This window comes from Halictus rubicundus, chromosome 17 (assembly GCF_050948215.1).
Source record: "Halictus rubicundus isolate RS-2024b chromosome 17, iyHalRubi1_principal, whole genome shotgun sequence".
Lineage (NCBI taxonomy): Eukaryota > Metazoa > Arthropoda > Insecta > Hymenoptera > Halictidae > Halictus > Halictus rubicundus.
Genome location: NC_135165.1, coordinates 6,950,264 through 6,970,665, shown reverse-complemented (window position 1 = coordinate 6,970,665; position 20,402 = coordinate 6,950,264). Strand labels below are relative to the sequence as shown.

Below are 20,402 nucleotides of genomic sequence, written 5' to 3'. Positions count from 1 at the left end.
AATTTTTTATTCTGCCAAAAATATGCACCGGCTTAAAAATCAACAGTTGGGATTGATCTTGGAGAAAATCTTGATTCATTCGATGCACCGTGGCAAAAAGCAATTTTCCACACCGAACAGAGACTTGATCACTATGATAAAAATTTGTGCTATTGTCCCAGCCACCAGAGAGGTAATATTTAGCACGTACGATTGAAAGGAATGTCTGGAGGCATACGCAGCAGTCCGACGTCATTCGTGGTGTGATAATAAGGCGACGACGTACGACGTTATCATGGAGATGCCAGAACCATGGTTATAATTGTATCCTATCCCTGCCTTATCAGCGACACCGAACACGACGAAGAATTTACGCGGGAAGTTGTGTATGCAGTGTCCCTCCGTCTGAGCCCACCGAACGGGAAATTATGGTGCCGCCGCATTGAGAAGTCGCCACGCCCGGCATTAATCGATGCACCACCGCCATAAAAGGAAATTGCCCGTCCACGGTGTAATAGCCACCGACTGTTTTATTCCAGTCGACTACGGCACCCGAAACAAACCCAAACGTGTGACGATTTCCCAAATTGCTACTGCGAAATATGCAAATTGTTTCAACCGCTCGGAACGGGATTACACTTACAATCGCGAGGAGAATAGAAAAATCTGGACGCCATAGACGGTGTACTAGAATGTTCCTCGGCATAATTAACCGAATTCACCTCCTCGCGACGGCCATTTTCATTTAGAAGCCTAGAAACGCCAGGAGATTTTCGAACGTATCTCACACTGACGGGTATACGCCCAATATCTTGGTATTTATGGCTCAACGGAAAATTACCCAGAGGCTGTATATTTTATTGGTGTTTCAAAATAAAACAATAAAACACGATTGTAGTGTTAAAAGAGCACCGTACAAATTTATTGATTTACACAAATGCGGTGGTTGCGTTAAACTGCGGTGGTTATTCGCTTTGGTAAATTGCTCGCGTCATTTCTAGCGTTTAAAGCATAGTCCCGTGAATTTTTGGATCCAGTCGATATAGCTCAGTCGCTCATTTTTTGAGTATTTATGGCTCAACCGAAAATTACCCAGGGGCTGTATGTTTTATTGGTGTTTCAAAATAAAACAATAAAGCACGATTGTAGTGTTAAAAAAGCACCATAAAAATTTATTTATTTACACAAATACGTCAAGTTGCGGTGGTTGTTCGTTTTGGAAAATTGCTCGCGTCACTTCTAGCGTTCAAAGCATAGTCCCGTGATTTTTTGGATCCAGTCGATATACATAGCTCGGTCGCTCATTTTCTGGGTATTTATGGTTCAACCGAAAATTACCCAGGGGCTGTATGTTTTATTGGTGTTTCAAAATAAAACAATAAAGCACGATTGTAGTGTTAAAAAAGCACCATAAAAATTTATTTATTTACACAAATACGTCAAGTTGCGGTGGTTGTTCGTTTTGGAAAATTGCTCGCGTCACTTCTAGCGTTCAAAGCATAGTCCCGTGACTTTTTGGATCCAGTCGATGTAGCCAGTCACTCTTGAGAACACGCCGGGTCGGCCGCTGGGACAGTCCGCGTCTCCGTAGCTGACAATTCCGATTTGAATGGGAACACGATTTTCGTACATGATCAGAGGACCGCCGCTGTCGCCCTGCAAGAGAAAAGGAAACGGTTGATACTCCAATTTTTAGTTCTCTCGCCGCAGAGGGCCGCGGCAGATTATTCGGAGAACGTCTGCATCGTGCCACGAAAAAGAAAACATCTGTATGCAGCATGTGCACTCGTGGGACAAAGGAAAAGGGCCGCCGAGCATGCATGGCGGGACCGGGCGTGGAATGTGCCTGCCTGGCCCTTCGAAACGGCTGCGAGCCTTCCTGTGTAACCTCCAGACACACATATATTTTTATGGCCACGGGCACGGTATGAATACGTGTGAAAATTAATGCTTTTTTTTATATTTTACTTGAATTATTTTATACTAGTTTTAACCCTCCGTCTGCAACCTTATTTTTTATCGACATCGTTTGCATACCTAGTCGTTCTTGTTCGCGACTAATTTTTGTTCCAGTTCTAGGTTTTCGAAAAATCTAAAAAATTCTTGAAACGCTTATTGAATTCTCTATTTCAACCCTTTGCACTCGAAGCTATTTTAACACTTTGAACGCTAAACTAAAAACCCCAAAAATTCCATAAAATCAAAGTAAGTTATTTAATGAAATAAAAATGGCAAAAAATTAAATGTACGATACTGAGAAATCCTCCAACTTTCTTGCATGTTACAGATCCTAATTAAGTTTAGTACAATGAATATATCAACGTAAAAATTCATTTTAAAACCTGCACAAATAATTCCGTCAGCCACATATGGCTGACGTGGCGTTCAACGTGTTAACTCCAAAACGAAACATTTCTTCCGACCTACAATATTTCCCTTCTATACATTTTTTTCATGTTATACGTACAAAAATGGTGGAATTTACTCGTACAATACCAAAATGTTTAGTAATTTATTAAATACAAACAAATTTAATAATGTGAAAAATATTTTGAATAATGATATAGCAATTTTTAGTGACGCCTTACAGTCGCCATTCGAGTGCTACGGGTTAATAAATAATTGTTGGAACGTCGAATTTTTAAAGCATTAACAGAAAAAAATAAATAACGAAAAGAAAGAAATTCAAGAGTGAAGTTTCGCTCCGAAAATAAATTGGTTGCCCACGGAAGGTTGAGGATTATTATACTTCAATATACTTGAACAATCTCACATTTTTTTCAATAACTACTCTATTATATGGTATTGTGTGTATGGAAAAGTAACTGGGTCGACCAGTTAGACATTAATTTTTCAAGTTTCATTGGAAAAGAGAACTGTGCTGTGTCCGAGTCATATAAATTATTTTATGGAAATTCGAGTGAAAGAAATATTCTTATATTCAAAGTTCTACTGTACATGAAAGAACATGAACATTTCATTAAATTCCGCGCCGCGTTCTCCAAGATCAAAAGTGTAATAAACGCGCGAACTTCGCAGTCTAGTAATTAGTGAAATGTAGAATAGCTTCCGGGGTGAAGTATGAAATGTTACCTGACAAGCATCCTGTCCGTAGCCAGGTGCTGTGCACACGTGCTTTCCCGGCGTTACGGCCCAGCTCATGCCGCATTGCGCGTTCGAAATGATCGGCAATGTGGCGTATTTCAGCGATGTCGTTCCTATGCCGGTGTTTCTATCTTTTCCCCACCCGAGAACGATAGCGAACCTGCCGTCAAGATCCTTGTACATGCTACTGTATCCCGCCACTTGAATGGGCTGGATGCTTCCTGAAATGTAACGGATTCTGTGAATTAAACCCGAATACGGTACAGGATGGAAGGGACCGGAATGCCGCGATAATCGTGTGTCTCTCTTACGTCCAAATGGAATATCCTGTGGCATGTATAACAAGCCGACATCGTTTATGGTCGGCTTGTAGTCCGGATGAAGGGCGCCCGTCTCTGTCATCATGGTGATGCCAGGCCCTTGGTAGAAATTGTAGCCCATGCCGGACTTATCGTTTACGCCGAACAGCACGAAGAATTTCCGCGGCTCCTCGGCCACGCAATGACCCGCTGTCAATACCCATCTGCTGGAGATTATTGTTCCGCCGCATTGGGCAATGTAGCCCCTGCCCATCAACCGGTGCACCACAGCCATAAACGGGAACTGATTCTTCCTCGCGTACCTCCCGCCGACGATTCTATCCATGTCCAAGTCGTTGTCTGTCAGAACACTTTCTGCAAATGAAAATTACAGCACAGATCACAATAAATTCGAATTATCGTAAAACCTGAGTCGTTCATGCCCGCAGCGAAATTTCACTCTTGAATTTCTTTCTAACATTTATTTTCTCCCGTTAATATCGGATCGGAACGAAAGTTCGCAGCGTTTTTAAATTAAAATTCAAAGATAAAATTCAGATGTTTATTCACAGATTTATTCAATAACATATTTCCCACGAGGAGTCTTTCAGTTGACGCAACCATTTTTCCCTGAATTCTGATTTGGATTAAATAAGAAATGAAAATTTGCATAAAGATCTGCTGTCTGGCCGTGAATCTTGATGTCTCGGTTATCGTTTCGTTAAATAAACTGCAATTTCCTAATGTTTCTCTCTGCTTTGAAAAATTCTTTGGATCAGTTGCAAGAAGCAGAAGACAGCTTAACATTTCTTTGTTTTTCTTTAACGATCGTGATCAATTCAAAATAAACTATCGACCGAGGCTGTTTTAAATTGCACCAACTCGTGGCTGCCGTAAATTCATAAAATCCGCGGTCTAATGATTAAAAAACGTACCATCCTGTGTAGCAGAAAAGTGTCCGAGACCGTTGATGATCGAGCGGCTGCTGTTCAGAACTTCGTTCGATTTGCCAACGTTTGGAGAGTTCTTCAACAGCGGACTGCAAAGTACGTTGCCGCCCAAGGTCAAGGAAACGACGACGAGGAAGAGCGACATTACGTTTGCGAAACTCATCTTGAACTGTGCAAAATCTGTGTACCCTGGCCTCTTATATACGTCCACCCTGTTTCTACTCACCCTGTCGCACAGTGTTAAGGAGTAACGGTACATTCCTAGGTAAGAACGTACAGATAAAATCCCGAGGGAGTAGAAACAAAAGGGAGCTTTCCAGTTAACATCTTCGAGACCGTGTCCAGCGCCTCGATGATTCCTTAAACTCGCTTAAGAGGAACATCGCCTTGTTACAGTTTGCTGTGATTAATGAGCCTGCCACCCCATGGAATTACTACCTGGCTTGACCCTTGCGTCCGAGAATTTTCCCGGAAAAGGGAATGGTCAAGTCTACCCTATAAGAATTCATTTGGCAAGCTTTGGGAACTTCCTAGATACCTGACGAGAATGCGATTTCAGTGTACACCGTTAGGATAATCGGAAATGCATTTCCGCCCTTGGAGACTAACTTTTGTTATCTCTTAGGCTTAGACCTTAGGGAGTCGCCCTCTTCATCCCATCGGTTTCCCTTCTCGACGCAGATGCTTACGCACAAATCGATTTTTCTTTTCCTTTGTCGAATTGATTTCCCGCCACCCGGTACAAGATGAGTCCGCTTTATTATGATTTAGAGCCCGATTTATTATGTGCAATCTTCGACTCATAACGGCAGAACACAAAGATTCGCAATTTGTTCGTTAATATTTAATTGTCATGTTTTAATTCAAGTTTCGAATTCAATCAAATCACTAAAATATTCATGTATGAGGAAATATTGTACCAAATTACTTTGACATGGTTGTATATCTATACAAATAAATTTATTAAGACGGTATGATTTTTTAAAATGTTAGTGTATGGAAAATCATTCTAATTACGAGAGCTCTTGTGCGACAGCGTTGTAACATATTTTAAATAAACCCGCATTAGCAGACGCGGCTTGGTACTTATTCTGACACGTTTTTAATGTTTTTATACATTCATTGTACGCTGTTAAGTACGCTTTCCATAGCAGGATACAATAGTATCGTCGAATAATCGAAAATATAACATTTTTTTTATTTCGTTTGGATATTTGAATTTGATAATTACATAGGGTAAGAGACCCAATTACTGTGGGGGTCCATGCATACTGAATATTAAAAGAGAGATATATAACATCTATATCAACTGATCTTAACGAAAAGAATTTAATGTCTCTTTTTTAATATTCATTATGCTTTAAAAATAAAATAAAATGAATATAGGCACAGTAATTGGTACCCCCACCGTAGTTGGGTCCCTTACCCTATTATGTGCCTGATTTTTGTTTTCTACAGACTGTTTTCCGTATGCTAAACGTAGGAGAATCTCGCTCTGCTTGAGAGACCAGAGTGCGACATTTGATCAACTGAGAAACAGTGTGCTATTATAGATTTATACTGCAGTATAATTTGAAAATATTCTGTACATAGAAAAATTGAAATGTTTCGCTGAAAATCATGAAATTATTTCATAAGAATTTACTCGAGCGATGTTTATTATAAAAGTGGAAATGCAGATTCTCTATTATCGTTTCTCTGAGAGAATGAACGGCATTCAGGCTTATTTCTCATGGTCAACAAAACAAAGCCCGTTGCTCGTCTCCTCCTCGTTACAGTCGCGGTAACCGTAATCGATGTTGTCGTCGACAGGTTCGAACTTTTCGAAACGTTGAAATCGTCCAGTGTGTGTGTGTGTGTGTGTGTGTACAATCTCGTCCAATGAGAGGACAAAGGACACAGGTGATTCTAATAAATGTACGTCCAATTGGAGCAGCCGTAGGTATCGTTCAAGCTATAAAAGCGGCAGTGTCGTAGCCCCCGTGCAGTTTTCTGGAAAATTTACCAGCGACATAGAATACACGTGTTGTTCTTTGTTTTCTTGTTGATTTTACAGTTTTGACGACTCATGCCGCCGAAAGCCGCGGTTAAATCCATGAAGAGGTCCGGCAAGGCTCAGAAAAACATCAACATGAGCAGTTCGGACCTCAGCAAAAGGAGGAAGAAGCGAAAGGAGAGCTACGGAATCTACATATACAAAGTACTGCGACAAGTGCACCAGGACACGGGTATCTCGAGCCGGGCGATGAGCATCATGAACAGCTTCGTCAACGACCTATTCGAACGTATCGCCGCCGAGGCGGCCCGATTGTCGCAGTACAACCAAAAGAGAACGATCACCTCGAGAGAGATACAAACCGCGGTCAGACTCTTGTTGCCGGGGGAGCTCGCGAAACACGCTGTCAGCGAAGGCACCAAGGCAGTTACCAAATACACGAACACCAAATAAATCTCTCCAAGTCGAGTTTTCAACAACAATCCTCTCTCAGGCATTTATTAAACGGCCCTTTTCAGGGCCACCAATTTCATCACGCGCTCGAACAACGTCTCTTCAACTATCTGCTTTTACCTCGTATCTTCATGCAAATTTGTATTTTCTGAAGCTACTCTGTCGAAATTGGCACGTTGCATTCTTTTAACGGACCCGGTTTAAAGACTTTAAAGACCCACGATGCTAAGAATAAACTAATGGCTCATTTTTGTTCCTATACACGTTTCCTTGGTCTTTTAGAATTTGCACGTGCTGAAAGTGAACCACGGTCAAATGACCGGTTTTATGTCTCACGATGTTGAAAATTATTCACTTCTGGAAAATAATGAAATAAATTTCCTTGCCGGAGCATCTGTTGCATTGAAAATAACAGATAATCGCAATAAATTAAGCGTTGCCGTTTTTATAAGGCAACATTTACCAGGTACTTTTAATGCTTGGTAGGTTTAGTAATATTTGAAAGAAAGAAAATATTGCCTAAAATTCCTATACATTAACTTGGATTGAAATGACTTAACACGTTCACGGACAGTAAAAATTTTCAGTGAGCTGCAAAAATAGACAGGCAATTTTTCTTGAAACTAGTTGTACTATCCGAAATCTGATTAGAAATAAACAATAATAATAAGTTAACTGTCATTAGTAATGACAAATGAAATGTATATTAATTACAAAAACAAATTTCAATTTGAAATGTATATTAATTACCAAAACTTAAGGTTGTATAAAATTAAATGAATAAAAATTGACTTTAAAATTTCAATGCTATAGCATTCACGTCATTTTGCATCACTATGAAAATGAATGCTGTAGCATTTGCGTCCGCAAACGTGTTAAAATACTATTATAAATGCTTGTTTATTTCTGCCTATTCAGTAATTCAACATTATTTATATATTTAATTTAAGAGACATACTATTGAAGCTTTATTCTTTAAATGTATATTCTCTGTTTATTTATTGGATTCGTTTGAATATACGTTCAGTTAGTTATAATTTACGAAATGAAGCATAGTGAAAGCAAGAATGGGAATCATCGACGACAATCTGTATTCTCTAATGCTGTGTTCACAACATGGCTACTGGAAACGATCATAAAGGACTAGGTTAAACATACCAGGCCTATCTACGGGTTCGGGATATTTTGAACAAGTATGGTCGTTGAAATTTAAACCATAAGCCACGCTTCGTGCAATAAAGATTTCTATGTCTGCCCAAATTTCAAAAAGACACGTATACTCCTTTATCCTGCCAAAATTATTGTTACAATATTATAAATTTTGATGAACCTCTCATTATAGTAATAATGAATTTGTATAAATAAAACCAGATTGAATAAACTGCAAAATGTGTTTCTTCCTCTATGAACGCAGATTTAGGTCTATTTAGTTTACAATATACGATTAACTGCTACAAACGATATTAAGGATAGTATTAAATTGAATTTCCTGTCGAAGGGTTAAGGGAACGAGGAACGGTCTTGGTGAACAGGTTACGCAGGTTATAGGAACAATATTTTTGCTATAGATGAAACTGAATGTTGCCATACGTTTAAGCGATTTGTTGGCCCTGAAAAGGGCCGATTGTATTTTGTAATTATTGGCTGACAACACATCTAGCCTCCAAAACCGTAGAGTGTTCTGCCCTGGCGTTTCAAAGCGTAGACAACGTCCATGGCCGTTACAGTCTTCCTCTTGGCGTGTTCAGTGTATGTGACGGCATCTCGGATAACGTTTTCGAGGAACACCTTCAAGACACCGCGCGTTTCTTCGTAGATCAAACCGCTGATTCGCTTGACGCCACCTCTTCTTGCCAATCTGCGAATAGCGGGCTTGGTAATGCCTTGGATGTTATCACGCAACACTTTCCTGTGCCTCTTGGCACCTCCTTTTCCCAAACCCTTTCCACCCTTTCCACGTCCAGTCATCTTGTACGAAAAACTTGTGAGAACTGTGAGGATCAACGACTGCGAGTATCAACGAAATATGTATGTTCAAAAACTTCCAGCGGCGGTTTATATGTTTAGAACCCGGTTCCCCCACCACGCCGGCGACCGCAACGGATGTGTGACATATGTTCGTTGGCGTTCCCCCACCACCGCGCAGCGGGCCAATCGGGTGCGGCCAACTGGTGCACCACAGGCCATATAAGCGGCCGTTTTCTGGGTCCGATCGCAGATTGACTGTATACGTTTCATAGAAGCAGTACGTTCGTTTCATACTTTGTTGATCCTATCGGCATCACGATGGCTCGTACCAAGCAGACGGCGAGAAAGTCGACTGGCGGAAAAGCTCCCCGCAAACAATTGGCGACAAAGGCCGCTCGTAAGAGCGCACCTGCGACCGGAGGAGTGAAGAAGCCTCATCGCTACCGGCCTGGAACAGTAGCACTCCGAGAAATCCGTAGATATCAGAAAAGCACTGAACTTCTGATCAGGAAACTTCCGTTCCAACGACTTGTCCGTGAAATCGCTCAGGACTTCAAGACAGACCTTCGTTTCCAAAGCTCCGCCGTCATGGCCCTTCAGGAAGCCAGCGAGGCGTATCTCGTGGGTCTCTTCGAAGACACCAATCTCTGCGCTATCCATGCCAAGAGAGTAACCATCATGCCTAAGGACATCCAGCTAGCACGACGAATCCGTGGAGAGCGAGCTTAAGTTACTCTCAACGCGAGAATTTACAAAAACGGCCCTTTTCAGGGCCACTAATATTTTATCGAAGGAATAAACCTCAATTCACTGAATCACCTTCCCTGATATCCCAATCGAAAATGAAAAATGGATTGAAATCCGTTTTTATAATAGATCTTACTGTAATCTTCCAGTTACAATTTTATATATACAAGTCAACATTATTTCGAAACTATGCTATAGCTGTTGGCCGACAAAAACGCGGGAAATTCTTCACCCGTGTTTGCTCCCGCCATTTTCTTATTCTATCAATGATTATATTTTATTACACAATATCTTTGTATAGAGCAGTATTTAGCATTATTTCAGTAACATTTTTCAATAAAAATAACGAATGAGTCATGCAGTTGTTTATTGTTTGAGTTTATTCGTTATTCATAGTAAAACAGACAAATAATGCTTGAAGCGACTAATTATTTTCATAAATTACATTTACCTATAAACCTTAATTTTACATTAATCAAGCTTTCATTTCAAAATCTTTTGTAACGAATAGCTTCAATTTGTTATTAATGAATAATGAAAACATTAAATAGCGTTATTCGTGAATCACAATTAAATTGAATATGTTCGTTAGATTTTCTCCGTCATGTTGCATAACTACTGTACAACACTCAAAATGCAATGAATTTTATACACTTATAATGTTTTTGATCTAGAAGTCAGTATTGAGAGATACTGATAATTACAAGATATCCTCAACCTATTTCAGGTTAAGTTGTATTTGCATTTATGGCGGCAAAATCTTTACCGTATCAAGTGTATTTATATTTCTTGCACTTTATGTATTTTAATAATTACATAGAAGCCTCAACCATTTAACGTATAACAATCGCAGTTTTCATACGGAGGCGCTATGCGAATTTGCTGCAAAAACAAGAATTGTTAAGAACTATACATTTAATGTTTTCGGCAATTCTAAAGCTCATGGCACCATTTCTTACTGTACGTACACATTATGTGTGTTACGATTGGAGCATTAAATAAATTAAAAAATTATCAAGGTGAAAATTTGTGTTGACATATAGGTTGGTTAAACTTCTTACCGAAATATGTATTTATTTATGTATGTATTTACGTATGTACAGCTGGTATTAACAATAATATTTTATATAAATTAAAGTTTTAATTATTTTACTTGTTCCTATGTTTAGTGATTGTTTACAATTAGATATAGAAAATATATTTATAAATTGTATGATTTAAACATGAAACGTACCAAGGAGAATCGGTTATTACGTAAATATATTCGTTGAGACCAGGTTCATGGTTGGGACACTATTATATAGGTTATCTAATTTTAGGAAGTACAAATTGATCAGTATTAATTGAAGAGTTTAGTGAAATTCAGAGGTAAATAAATACATTTTATGATAGTATTTGTTATTTTGTTTATTTTGTACTTTGTTTATTTCATATTTTTATCGATATATGTAAGTAGAAATTGTAGAGGTTATGGTACAAACCCATATGTTCTGTGTTATCAAGCTTATAATTGGAGACCTAGGGCAAATTTAGATTTTAAAAACTGTTTAATTGTTGCACCAAACAGTCAGCAATATATAACAATATGTAAGAACCTTCAACAAATACAGCTTTACTAAAAAGCAGATTTGCCTGGTTGTGGCATCAAGTTCTTAAATTCTATACTCATTGTCAGTCTCTTTATTCTATATAAATGTTGACTTCATTTTAGTTAAAATATTTTAGTTAGTTTTGACTTCATTTTAGTTGAAATCACAAATTTAGTTGAAAGACAAATGGCCAGCTTCTGCATCAATCACATTGTCTGGATAGACACAGAGGTAAATTATGAAAAACTGTCTACTCATTCGAATTTTTTACCTGTAGTGAAAAAGTATTTCTACCCTCAGTTAACAGGTCTTGACATAGAGAAAGATACAATTTTGGAAGTTGCTTGTTTAATTACCGACAAAGATCTAAATGTAATTAGTTCAGAATTTAATGTTGTGATTAACCAGTCGGATGCAGTATTATGCAATATGAATGACTGGTGCATGGATTACCATAAGAAAGTAAGAAAATTTTTGTAAGAAGAAAACAATTGTTTTAGTCACACTTCTTTTCTGACAATGGGCATATATTCGTTTAGACAGGATTGATAAATGAGTCGAAGTCAAGTAATGTTACCCTAAAAGAAGCTGAACAAATGTTACTTGATTTTTTGAAGACATATATATCGGAAGGAGTTTGTCCATTGGCTGGTAATACAGTCTACATGGATCGTATGTTTTTGGCAAAACACATGCCATTGGTCAGTGAATATTTACATTATAGAATCATTGATGTGAGCACGATTAAAGAACTTGCAAGGTTGTATTATTTATATTGACATTATTCATATATTTCAATTACGATCGTGTTGCTTAAGTATAACATGAAATTTACTTGTAGTAGGTGGAATCCTATGACTTATAAAAATGTACCTAAAAAGAAATGCTATCACAGAGCTTTACCAGATGTACAAGAGAGTATACAAGAACTGAAGTACTACCAGCAGAATATATTTTTAGCTCCTTAAAAGCAAATGAAATGACTCAATTAGTAAAAAAATTTGTTGCGCATAATAGAATCAATTTATAAATAGGCCACATTCCATTTATGAGATCTATAAGTCCAATTTTATGAAAAGTATACCAGATAATATTCCAGAAATTAAACACTACGAGGAGAATATATTTTTAGCTCCTTGATAATAAATGAAATGAATCAATTAGTAGAAAAATTTGTTATGCATAATAATAGTTATAGGAATCATGTTTCAATTATAGCCCGATCAATTTGTAAATAGGCTACATTTCGTTTATGAGATATACAAGTCCAATCATCATTGTCTGAAAATATACCAAATTTTATAGGTTTGAATTAGAACGATTGTTGCAGCATAAATTAATGACATATTTATATAAGCATGTTATATGAATGAACGACGAGCAGGAAGCGATAAATGAAAGAATTGTTGAATAAAACTCTATATAATTGTAATTATGTATATATAAACGCAGCGAAACAGAATGTATACAACGCATAGAATGTATTTTATATTATCTGCAACAGATAAATCATAACAAGTAAAGAATTGCCTTACTTTCTCCCCCCCCTATTTATACTTTCAATTTTTAACATTGATATTTAATTATTATAACAATTCCATGAATTTTGCGATATTTTACGCGACACAAGCGGTCTCTGTTGGGATTTTCGTGAAGCGGCCAATTTAAATTTTTCAACGGTCAACACCGCGAAAGGAACGTTAGAATACTGAATGCACAAGAGATAGCGTGCTATTCCGCGGAAAATAAACGAATGTGTGAACGAAAATAGAGAGTGATTGGAAGTTGAGGAACATGCATTCCATGAAGATGAATGATGCACGTAACGGGAAGAAAACGAAGAAACAACATATACAAGTTTTCGTTCGTGTCAGGTAATTGTCTATCAATCTGTTGGCCATTCACTAGATTTTATTTTAAAATGTAGCGTTATTATTGATGTTATTTTCTATCACATTAGACCGATCAACGATGCTGAAAGGGCTGGAAAATCGGTGATAGTAGTGGACACACCGTCCAACAAAGAATTAGTCGTTCACGAGAAACCGTGCGATAAACGTACAAAGAAGTTCGCTTTTGACAGAGTATTTGGAGCTTTTTCGAAACAGGTACGCTCACATGCTTTTTACAATGACATCGTGTGAACATTGTTGATGGTATAATATTTGAGTCATTTGTGATCAACACTCAGATCGAAGTATACAATGCAGTCGTCCGACCATTGCTGGAAGAAGTTTTGGCTGGATACAATTGCACGGTGCTCGCTTATGGCCAAACGGGTACCGGAAAGACATTCACCATGGAAAGATTCGATAATGATTCACTGCTAAATTGGCAAGCGGTAAATACAAATGATCCAAGGCCTTTCTTTTCATTATAAATTTTTGTAGAACATCTGTGTAACTTGTACAGGATACCAATGCTGGGTTTATACCACGTTCTTTAAGTCACTTGTTCGATGAACTTTGTATCTTAGGGGTGCAAGAGTACTCGGTCAGAGTTAGCTTCTTAGAGCTCTATAACGAGGAAGTGTACGATTTATTGTCTGTGAACAATGGAGCTGCCAAAATAAGGTAATTATATCGTCTATATTTTCCAATGCTTTCGCTTGATAAAATATATTGTTTGTGGTGTTCGAAAAGAATATACGAAGATTCAACCAAAAAGGGAGCAGTAATAGTAAATGGTCTAGAGGAGGTGACTGTATATAACAAGAGCGATGTATATAAAATCCTCCAGACAGGATCAGAAAAACGACAGACAGCAGCTACATTGATGAATGCTAATTCGAGGTGTGTATTACATTTAATTATCTATTTATAACTACTGCTTGCCTAATGTTTTCATTGTAAATTTTCAGTCGATCTCATACAATATTTTGCATCACTGTGCACATAAAAGAGAACACCATTGACGGAGAAGAGCTGTTGAAAACAGGGAAATTGAATCTAGTTGATCTAGCTGGTAGCGAAAATATTGGAAGATCCGGAGCTGTGGATAAAAGAGCAAGGGAAGCAGGCAACATCAATCAATCTTTGTTAACTCTGGGACGAGTGATAACAGCACTCGTAGAAAATACTCCACATATTCCTTACCGGTACTGCATCCTAATATATAGAAACTGAATACTTCCTCTGCCCCTTATTATGATACATTATATTTCTTGAAATGTACAGAGAATCAAAGCTGACGCGACTGCTTCAAGAATCGTTAGGTGGTCGTACAAGGACTTCGATAATTGCCACCGTGTCTCCTGCTAGCGTAAATCTTGAAGAAACATTGTCTACGTTGGACTATGCGCATCGGGCGAAGAATATTACGAATCGACCCGAGATTAATCAAAAGTTCTCGAAGAAAGCGTTGCTTCAAGAATATACGGAGGAGATCGAAAAATTAAGGAGAGATTTGTCCGCAACCCGCGATCGCAACGGTATATATTTGGCTCCGGAAAATTACAATGAGATGCAGTCGTTGATAGATTTTCAAAACAAAGAGATAGAGGAGAAATTAAATCATATTAAAGCGCTGGAGGACACTTTGCATTACAAAGAGGTAAATACAAAAATGATAAAGGCTTGTCAGTATTCTGTGCTCACCGTATTTATTATTGCAGAAAATATTTAACGATTTGCAATTGAGAAACTCGGAGAAAGCAAATGAATTGTTGAATACAAAGAATCAATTGGAAACTACGACGCAGACATTATTGTGCGCAACATCGCGTTTGGCGATCTCGGAACAAGAGAAAGAAGAACAGAAGTACCTTGTTGAAAAGCACGCGTCCACCGAAAATGTTCTTCTATCGCAAGTAGAATCAGTTTTAGAAGTCGTTGACACGGCCACTACAGACGTGCATAAACTACACGATAAAATTTTTCGGAAAATGTAAGTTGTAATGTGACATGCGGAATGTTAATGACCATCGTAACACATGAAAAATTAATGGCATGGGGTTCACAGGGAAATAGGACAACGGAATAGCTCTCTTGGACAACAAGTTAAACATAATATCAAAGAACGTTGCAGGAAAGTAGAAGCCGATCTTTCAACGCATACGAAGAAAATGACGCAATTCTGTCAATCTTTGAATTCCTATATTAGTAAGTATTATTTTTCATGGAAGGGGGTGCAGTTTGGAATTAACTTTGTCTGTTTTTAGATGAGCAAACACTTTCGTTGGGGGAACGTATTGACAAATCCATTCAAGATATTTCGATTAATTTTGCTGATCCAATTACAAATGCGAGTAGTACATTGATAGGTCATGCAGAAGATTCTGTAAGTGATATAAATGCAATTCATATGTTCTGGATTATTGAAAATATATTATGTACTTTTTCAGCACTCGAGGTATCAGAAATGTCTTGAAAAGGAACTTGAGAATGTGGCTACCATGACCGAGCAGAACTGTAACATAAACAACGGTTGTTCCATCGAAGCAAAGAAAATACAACACCTGATAGACAACCAAATACCCGAAAACTTGAAAAATTTGAATACTAGTGTCTCTCAAAAGATCGATACTACAACGCAAACTGCTATGAAATTCATAAGTTTAATTTCGCAGGCATCGATCAACGAGCGCGATCTTTTAAATAATAACATTCAGGATATCAGGGAGAATATTGAAGACATTCGGCAAAGTCAAAGTAGCATTATGCAGAAGCGATTTAACTTCGCGAAGGTACGTATTTCTTCAAATTGATAAAGCGTCATTTTTTTAATGATTCACACTTACAGATGATGGAAGATTTGCAAAAGAGCTTCTGTCAGCTGCAAAACGAAGATAAGGAAAATCATTCATCTATTTGCGATACATTGAGCAATATCGATGAAACGTGTAATATTATAAATTACGAAAATTCAAATACATGTAGAGTAAAAGCGGAAAAAGAAAATTCTATAAAAGAAAAACTTCAGAATGATTTACAAATAATAAAACAGACGGTATCGGAAGAAACGGAGAAGGTATAATATATATAATTTAAAAACTTATAACTTATAAACTTATAATTTAAAACTGTTTTATATATAGATGAAGAGAATATCGCAAGATTCAGTTGCTGAAGCCAAGACGCTTATCCGCGAATTCCAAGCAAGCTTAGACAATAATTGTGACACGTTAATGAAGTACCAAAATTGCGTGAAACAGAATATGACAGAAATACAACGAAAAATGAAAGAAGATAAAAGTCTCATTTTATCATTAATCAATGTAAGGTTCAACGCTGTATTAGTTTAATCTGATTGTATACCACTGTTGTTTATCTTACATTTAATGTTTATAATGTACAGGATGTATGTACGGTAGTTTATAATGTAGGCGATGAACGTTCGAGATCCTTAAACAGTTTGAAAACAGCGTTCGTAAGAGCTTGCAGTGAAATAAATGAAACACTGGAAAGTGGAAATCTAAATTTTGACACTGCGAATAGTCAAATTATTGCAGAGTTGCAAGCGATCCGCGATCGAGTTGAAAAATTCTTTGTCGAAGATTTGTATCGTGATATTCCTACAGGTACGTCCTCATTTTTCATTGGTTCACGCTTAAAGGATTCTTTATTAATCTTATCGAAAATTTTAGGTCAAACTCCTGTGAAGAGAACCTTCCAGTACTCTAAAAACCTTGCCAAAACATCTCCACCGGACCGTATACTCCAAAGGTACAGAGAAATGCTCAATGAATCAAATACTAAAGAAAATGAAGTAAGAGCTTTACTATCAACTTAATCTCAGTAAGCTTTACACAACTAAAAATGGTTCGTTCAGTAAAAGCAATTCTTTTCCAGAAATTCCCATTTCTAAGCAACAACACATCCATTAAGGAATCTTTAAAAGAAAATTATAATGCGAGCTAAGGATACGTAGCTCGAATAATTGTAATCTACTGTAAACTCTACAGGATAAGTGAATTTTTTAATTGTATTATATGTACGAGAAAATAAATACGAAGCGTCCATGACTTGTAAACATGACGAAGTGACAAAGTATAGTTTTTTATATAATTTTTATTTTTCTCACATTCATTTTATGAAGATCAGATCTCTGTAAAAAAATACAAATTTTTACGGGATAAATGCAATCAAAGTACAATTTTTCTATACACCTTTTCCCTAATTTATTCATTTATTGTAGTTCATGCGTTGTTTGTATAGTTGAGTATTACGAAAAATCGAAAATATTTTTCGATTTTTTAATGTTATGTAGGTAATGTTGTGGGACTCCTGGACAAAACTTATTGGACGATTTTGAGTAATAAAAATGTTGCTTAACGTTCCCTATAGAAATATTGGTTTTTTACCGATTTGTCATCGGCAAAAAATTTCAGAATCGCTTATTTTTTTTTTAGGCTACCAAGTTTTTAATTCAATCGATTGATTAAATGTGGTTCAAATCCTATTTTCAATTAACGAAACAATCAAGAAAAGGAAAAATGACCACTCACGTTGGCGCATGTGGCACTTTTCGTGACATCCATTACGCTGCCCCGTGGATTGTTTTTATTGTTGGGTTCTGTCAAATATTAAGACAGCAATTAGACGCTTCGCGATGCGAAGTGCGTGCCACGTGGTTAAAACATGGGTTTCTTGGAGGATACGTTCGTGATTCTTGTTACACAGGTGTAAATTTATTTCCTCTCGTATTCATACATATGCCGGTACTCATAGACGTTACACAATTAGGTTATGAATGATTAATTTTCCATATTCGAAAGAAACAACAATTGTAATCGTTGTCGCACTTGACGATGCGTTATTCTCACTGCAAATAAAATGTCCAAAATCCTATATTTTTAAATAAATATTGTACGATATTTTAATTAAAAAGTTCAATCGTTTAATAGTGTTCTAAGATATACTGCAGACAGAATATTTGTCTTCATGATAAATTCGTCGTTAATGTATTAAATAAGATAGCCAATTGTACTATTTACATGTAATTTATACTGATTGTATTAATGCTGCCGCAATAAATTGGTGGTTTCGAATTGTGTGGTTTATTTTACAAACAGCTACATGTTTTTAGTTAATCTTGTGTAACTAGATTGTGTATTGTCAAAGCTCAATAATTTTATGTGTGCGAGTCTTTTATTATTCATTCGTGTTACACATTCCAGGTCATCTTCTTCTTAGGAGGATGGGTATTTTTTGTAAAAAAATTGTTTCGAGATTACGAAGTTCATCACAGATTAGTACAGTTAATTTTTTCCACAACATTTTCTTTGTCCTGTACTATGTTCGAGCTAATTATTTTTGAAATAGTAGGAGTCCTTGATTCTAGGTAAGCAAGCGTTATCTTGTCTCTCGAATAACATTTCTTGACACCACATTTCATTTAGTTCTAGATATTTTCATTGGAATACTGGTCTCTATATGCTCCTATTTATGGTAATCGTGTTGATTCCATTTTATATAGCATATTTTATTATCAGTAATATAAGATTCGGTATGTATTGATCGCAAATGATCGCTAGACTGCAGATTTTTATGCACTTATTGTCCATGCAAGTTTCCAAAATATAAGAAAACGTGTATATTAATAGAAATTATACTTTGGTCAGTGAAAGAAAATTGGGATTTGCATGAAGATCTTTGGTCTAAGGATCGTACTGATATTATCTGTTATTATTACTGACCTTATGTTTTTTCTGCAGTAAGACTGAAATTAATAAGGCCGTTAACAGTCGTTGTATATCTCTTTTATCTGTATCTGTTCTGGAAAGTGGGAGACCCGTTTCCAATCCTAAGTCCAAAGAAAGGCCTACTGTCTATCGAACAGGGTGTTAGCCGAATAGGAGTAATTGGAGTTACTGTGATGGCATTGTTATCAGGATTTGGTGCTGTAAACTATCCATATACCTCTATGGCTTACTTCATGAGACCTGTAACATATACTGACGTACAGGCCATAGAGAAGAGATTACTGCAAACAATGGATATGATCGTTGCCAAGAAGAAAAGAATAGCACTAGCTAAAAAGGGAGAAGTTGTAGGGCATACTGAAGCACGGTCTAGACTGTGGGGCATGTTGGGCCCTTTGAGCGGTGCTAAAAGTAATCAAGAAAGTATGTTTTTTACTTTCGAATGTTCTTGAAAGATGGAATAACGGATTGCATAATAGTACGATCGTTTAGGTATTAAACAGTTGCAAACGGAAGTGACCGCCTTAGAAGAATTGTCCCGGCAATTGTTTCTGGAGGCACACGATATTCAGAACGCGAGGGAACGTTTGGAATGGGCGGCTACTTGGCAAGGAAAATATTTCAATGTTTTGGGATACTTCTTCTCTGGTTATTGTACTTGGAAGATATTCATTGTATGTGTTAATATTAGTCGATTAAAAGGCCACACAGGTTGCTTCGATATTCATGTAATATTTTCATGCGAGAATTTTCATTTTTCAGTCAACAATCAATATTGTTTTCGATCGCGTGGGTAAAAAGGATCCCGTGACCAGAGCAATTGAAATTGCTGTACACTGGATGGGATTTAACATCGACGTTACGTTTTGGTCGCAACATATTTCGTTTTATCTCGTCGGCTGTATCGTATTGACGTCCATCCGTGGATTATTACTAACACTTACGAAGGTATGCGCAAAAAACATCTCCTTATTCTGATAGAGTGGTCTTTGATATTTATTAAGTATAATGTGGTATGTACATGTTACATCAACATTGTAAAATACGATTGATACGTCGTTGGATCATCAGTCTTAGAAAATGCTTATTAGGCGGCTAATCTTATTTCGTTCTATTTCAGTTTTTTTATGCTATATCGAGCAGTAAATCATCGAATATTATTGTACTTATACTTGCTCAGATAATGGTAAGAATTACCTTCACTAACGTTAATAATTTGTAGATATGTTTGGTAACGCAATTATGCTCTGTTTCTTTATAGGGTATGTATTTCGTATCTTCTGTACTTTTAATGCGAATGAATATGCCAGCGGAATATCGTATTATAATCACCCAAGTACTAGGAGAATTGCAATTTAATTTTTATCATAGATGGTTCGACGTAATCTTCTTGGTATCCGCATTATCTTCTATAGTGTTTTTGTATTTAGCACATAAGCAAGCACCGGCAGAACGTGTTTAACATAATAAAATGTTTTTTAATGAAATATAGTCATGTCTCTGCATTTTCTGTTCACCGTTCCTTCATACAAGAATATTGCACGACTAAATCAATTTTTTGTTCAGGAATACATCCATAGATGAAGACGGGCAAAATTACGAAATATATAGGCAATACAGGATTCGATATAGATTAAGAAAGAATCTAAATATTTTTTTTTTAGAAACATGTTT

At 36.9% G+C, this 20,402-nt stretch overlaps 7 protein-coding genes across 7 annotated transcripts in view; 4 read left to right on the top strand and 3 right to left on the bottom strand.

Moving 5' to 3' along the window:
• Positions 1–20,402, bottom strand: part of LOC143362668 (integral membrane protein GPR180) — a 143,064-nt gene that overhangs the window by 13,902 nt on the left and 108,760 nt on the right. The window lies entirely within an intron of this gene.
• On the bottom strand, positions 1,465–3,824 carry LOC143362637 (chymotrypsin-2). Its single transcript, XM_076802988.1, has 4 exons — positions 3,812–3,824; positions 3,396–3,758; positions 3,073–3,305; positions 1,465–1,635 (listed from the first exon to the last, which is right to left on the bottom strand). The coding sequence occupies exons 1-4, from the start codon at positions 3,822–3,824 to the stop codon at positions 1,465–1,467; spliced, it is 780 nt and encodes a 259-aa protein (XP_076659103.1).
• Positions 6,324–6,842, top strand: LOC143362402 (late histone H2B.L4-like). Its single transcript, XM_076802503.1, has one exon. The coding sequence runs from the start codon at positions 6,402–6,404 to the stop codon at positions 6,780–6,782; it is 381 nt and encodes a 126-aa protein (XP_076658618.1). The 5' UTR covers positions 6,324–6,401; the 3' UTR covers positions 6,783–6,842.
• LOC143362383 (histone H4) lies at positions 8,392–8,818 on the bottom strand. The gene has a single exon (XM_076802476.1). The coding sequence runs from the start codon at positions 8,748–8,750 to the stop codon at positions 8,439–8,441; it is 312 nt and encodes a 103-aa protein (XP_076658591.1). The 5' UTR covers positions 8,751–8,818; the 3' UTR covers positions 8,392–8,438.
• LOC143362656 (histone H3) lies at positions 9,003–9,522 on the top strand. Its single transcript, XM_076803012.1, has one exon. The coding sequence runs from the start codon at positions 9,069–9,071 to the stop codon at positions 9,477–9,479; it is 411 nt and encodes a 136-aa protein (XP_076659127.1). The 5' UTR covers positions 9,003–9,068; the 3' UTR covers positions 9,480–9,522.
• LOC143362661 (kinesin-like protein Klp61F) lies at positions 10,262–17,205 on the top strand. Its single transcript, XM_076803022.1, has 18 exons — positions 10,262–10,516; positions 10,667–10,865; positions 12,717–12,960; positions 13,047–13,194; positions 13,278–13,427; positions 13,499–13,659; positions 13,729–13,878; positions 13,947–14,183; positions 14,263–14,638; positions 14,700–14,971; positions 15,047–15,186; positions 15,246–15,364; positions 15,429–15,770; positions 15,827–16,054; positions 16,122–16,301; positions 16,382–16,604; positions 16,671–16,792; positions 16,876–17,205. The coding sequence occupies exons 3-18, from the start codon at positions 12,881–12,883 to the stop codon at positions 16,942–16,944; spliced, it is 2,997 nt and encodes a 998-aa protein (XP_076659137.1). The 5' UTR covers positions 10,262–10,516; positions 10,667–10,865; positions 12,717–12,880; the 3' UTR covers positions 16,945–17,205.
• Positions 17,540–20,389, top strand: Gphr (golgi pH regulator). The gene is made up of 8 exons (XM_076803036.1): positions 17,540–17,706; positions 18,204–18,367; positions 18,426–18,532; positions 18,741–19,151; positions 19,221–19,402; positions 19,491–19,676; positions 19,849–19,914; positions 19,990–20,389. The coding sequence occupies exons 1-8, from the start codon at positions 17,665–17,667 to the stop codon at positions 20,188–20,190; spliced, it is 1,359 nt and encodes a 452-aa protein (XP_076659151.1). The 5' UTR covers positions 17,540–17,664; the 3' UTR covers positions 20,191–20,389.

Coding starts and splice junctions, on each gene's coding strand:
- LOC143362383 (XM_076802476.1), bottom strand. CDS start 8,750: ATGACTGGACGTGGAAAGGGTGGAAAGGGTTTGGGAAAAGGAGGTGCC.
- Gphr (XM_076803036.1), top strand. CDS start 17,665: ATGGGTTTCTTGGAGGATACGTTCGTGATTCTTGTTACACAG. Junction 18,533..18,740: donor TATCAGTAATATAAGATTCG/GTATGTATTGAT, acceptor TTTTTTCTGCAG/TAAGACTGAAATTAATAAGG. Junction 19,677..19,848: donor TATTACTAACACTTACGAAG/GTATGCGCAAAA, acceptor GTTCTATTTCAG/TTTTTTTATGCTATATCGAG.
- LOC143362402 (XM_076802503.1), top strand. CDS start 6,402: ATGCCGCCGAAAGCCGCGGTTAAATCCATGAAGAGGTCCGGCAAGGCT.
- LOC143362637 (XM_076802988.1), bottom strand. Junction 3,306..3,395: donor ACAGGATATTCCATTTGGAC/GTAAGAGAGACA, acceptor GTTACATTTCAG/GAAGCATCCAGCCCATTCAA. Junction 1,636..3,072: donor ACGGACAGGATGCTTGTCAG/GTAACATTTCAT, acceptor TTTCTCTTGCAG/GGCGACAGCGGCGGTCCTCT.
- LOC143362661 (XM_076803022.1), top strand. CDS start 12,881: ATGCATTCCATGAAGATGAATGATGCACGTAACGGGAAGAAAACGAAG. Junction 16,605..16,670: donor GTATCGTGATATTCCTACAG/GTACGTCCTCAT, acceptor CGAAAATTTTAG/GTCAAACTCCTGTGAAGAGA. Junction 16,793..16,875: donor CAAATACTAAAGAAAATGAA/GTAAGAGCTTTA, acceptor ATTCTTTTCCAG/AAATTCCCATTTCTAAGCAA.
- LOC143362656 (XM_076803012.1), top strand. CDS start 9,069: ATGGCTCGTACCAAGCAGACGGCGAGAAAGTCGACTGGCGGAAAAGCT.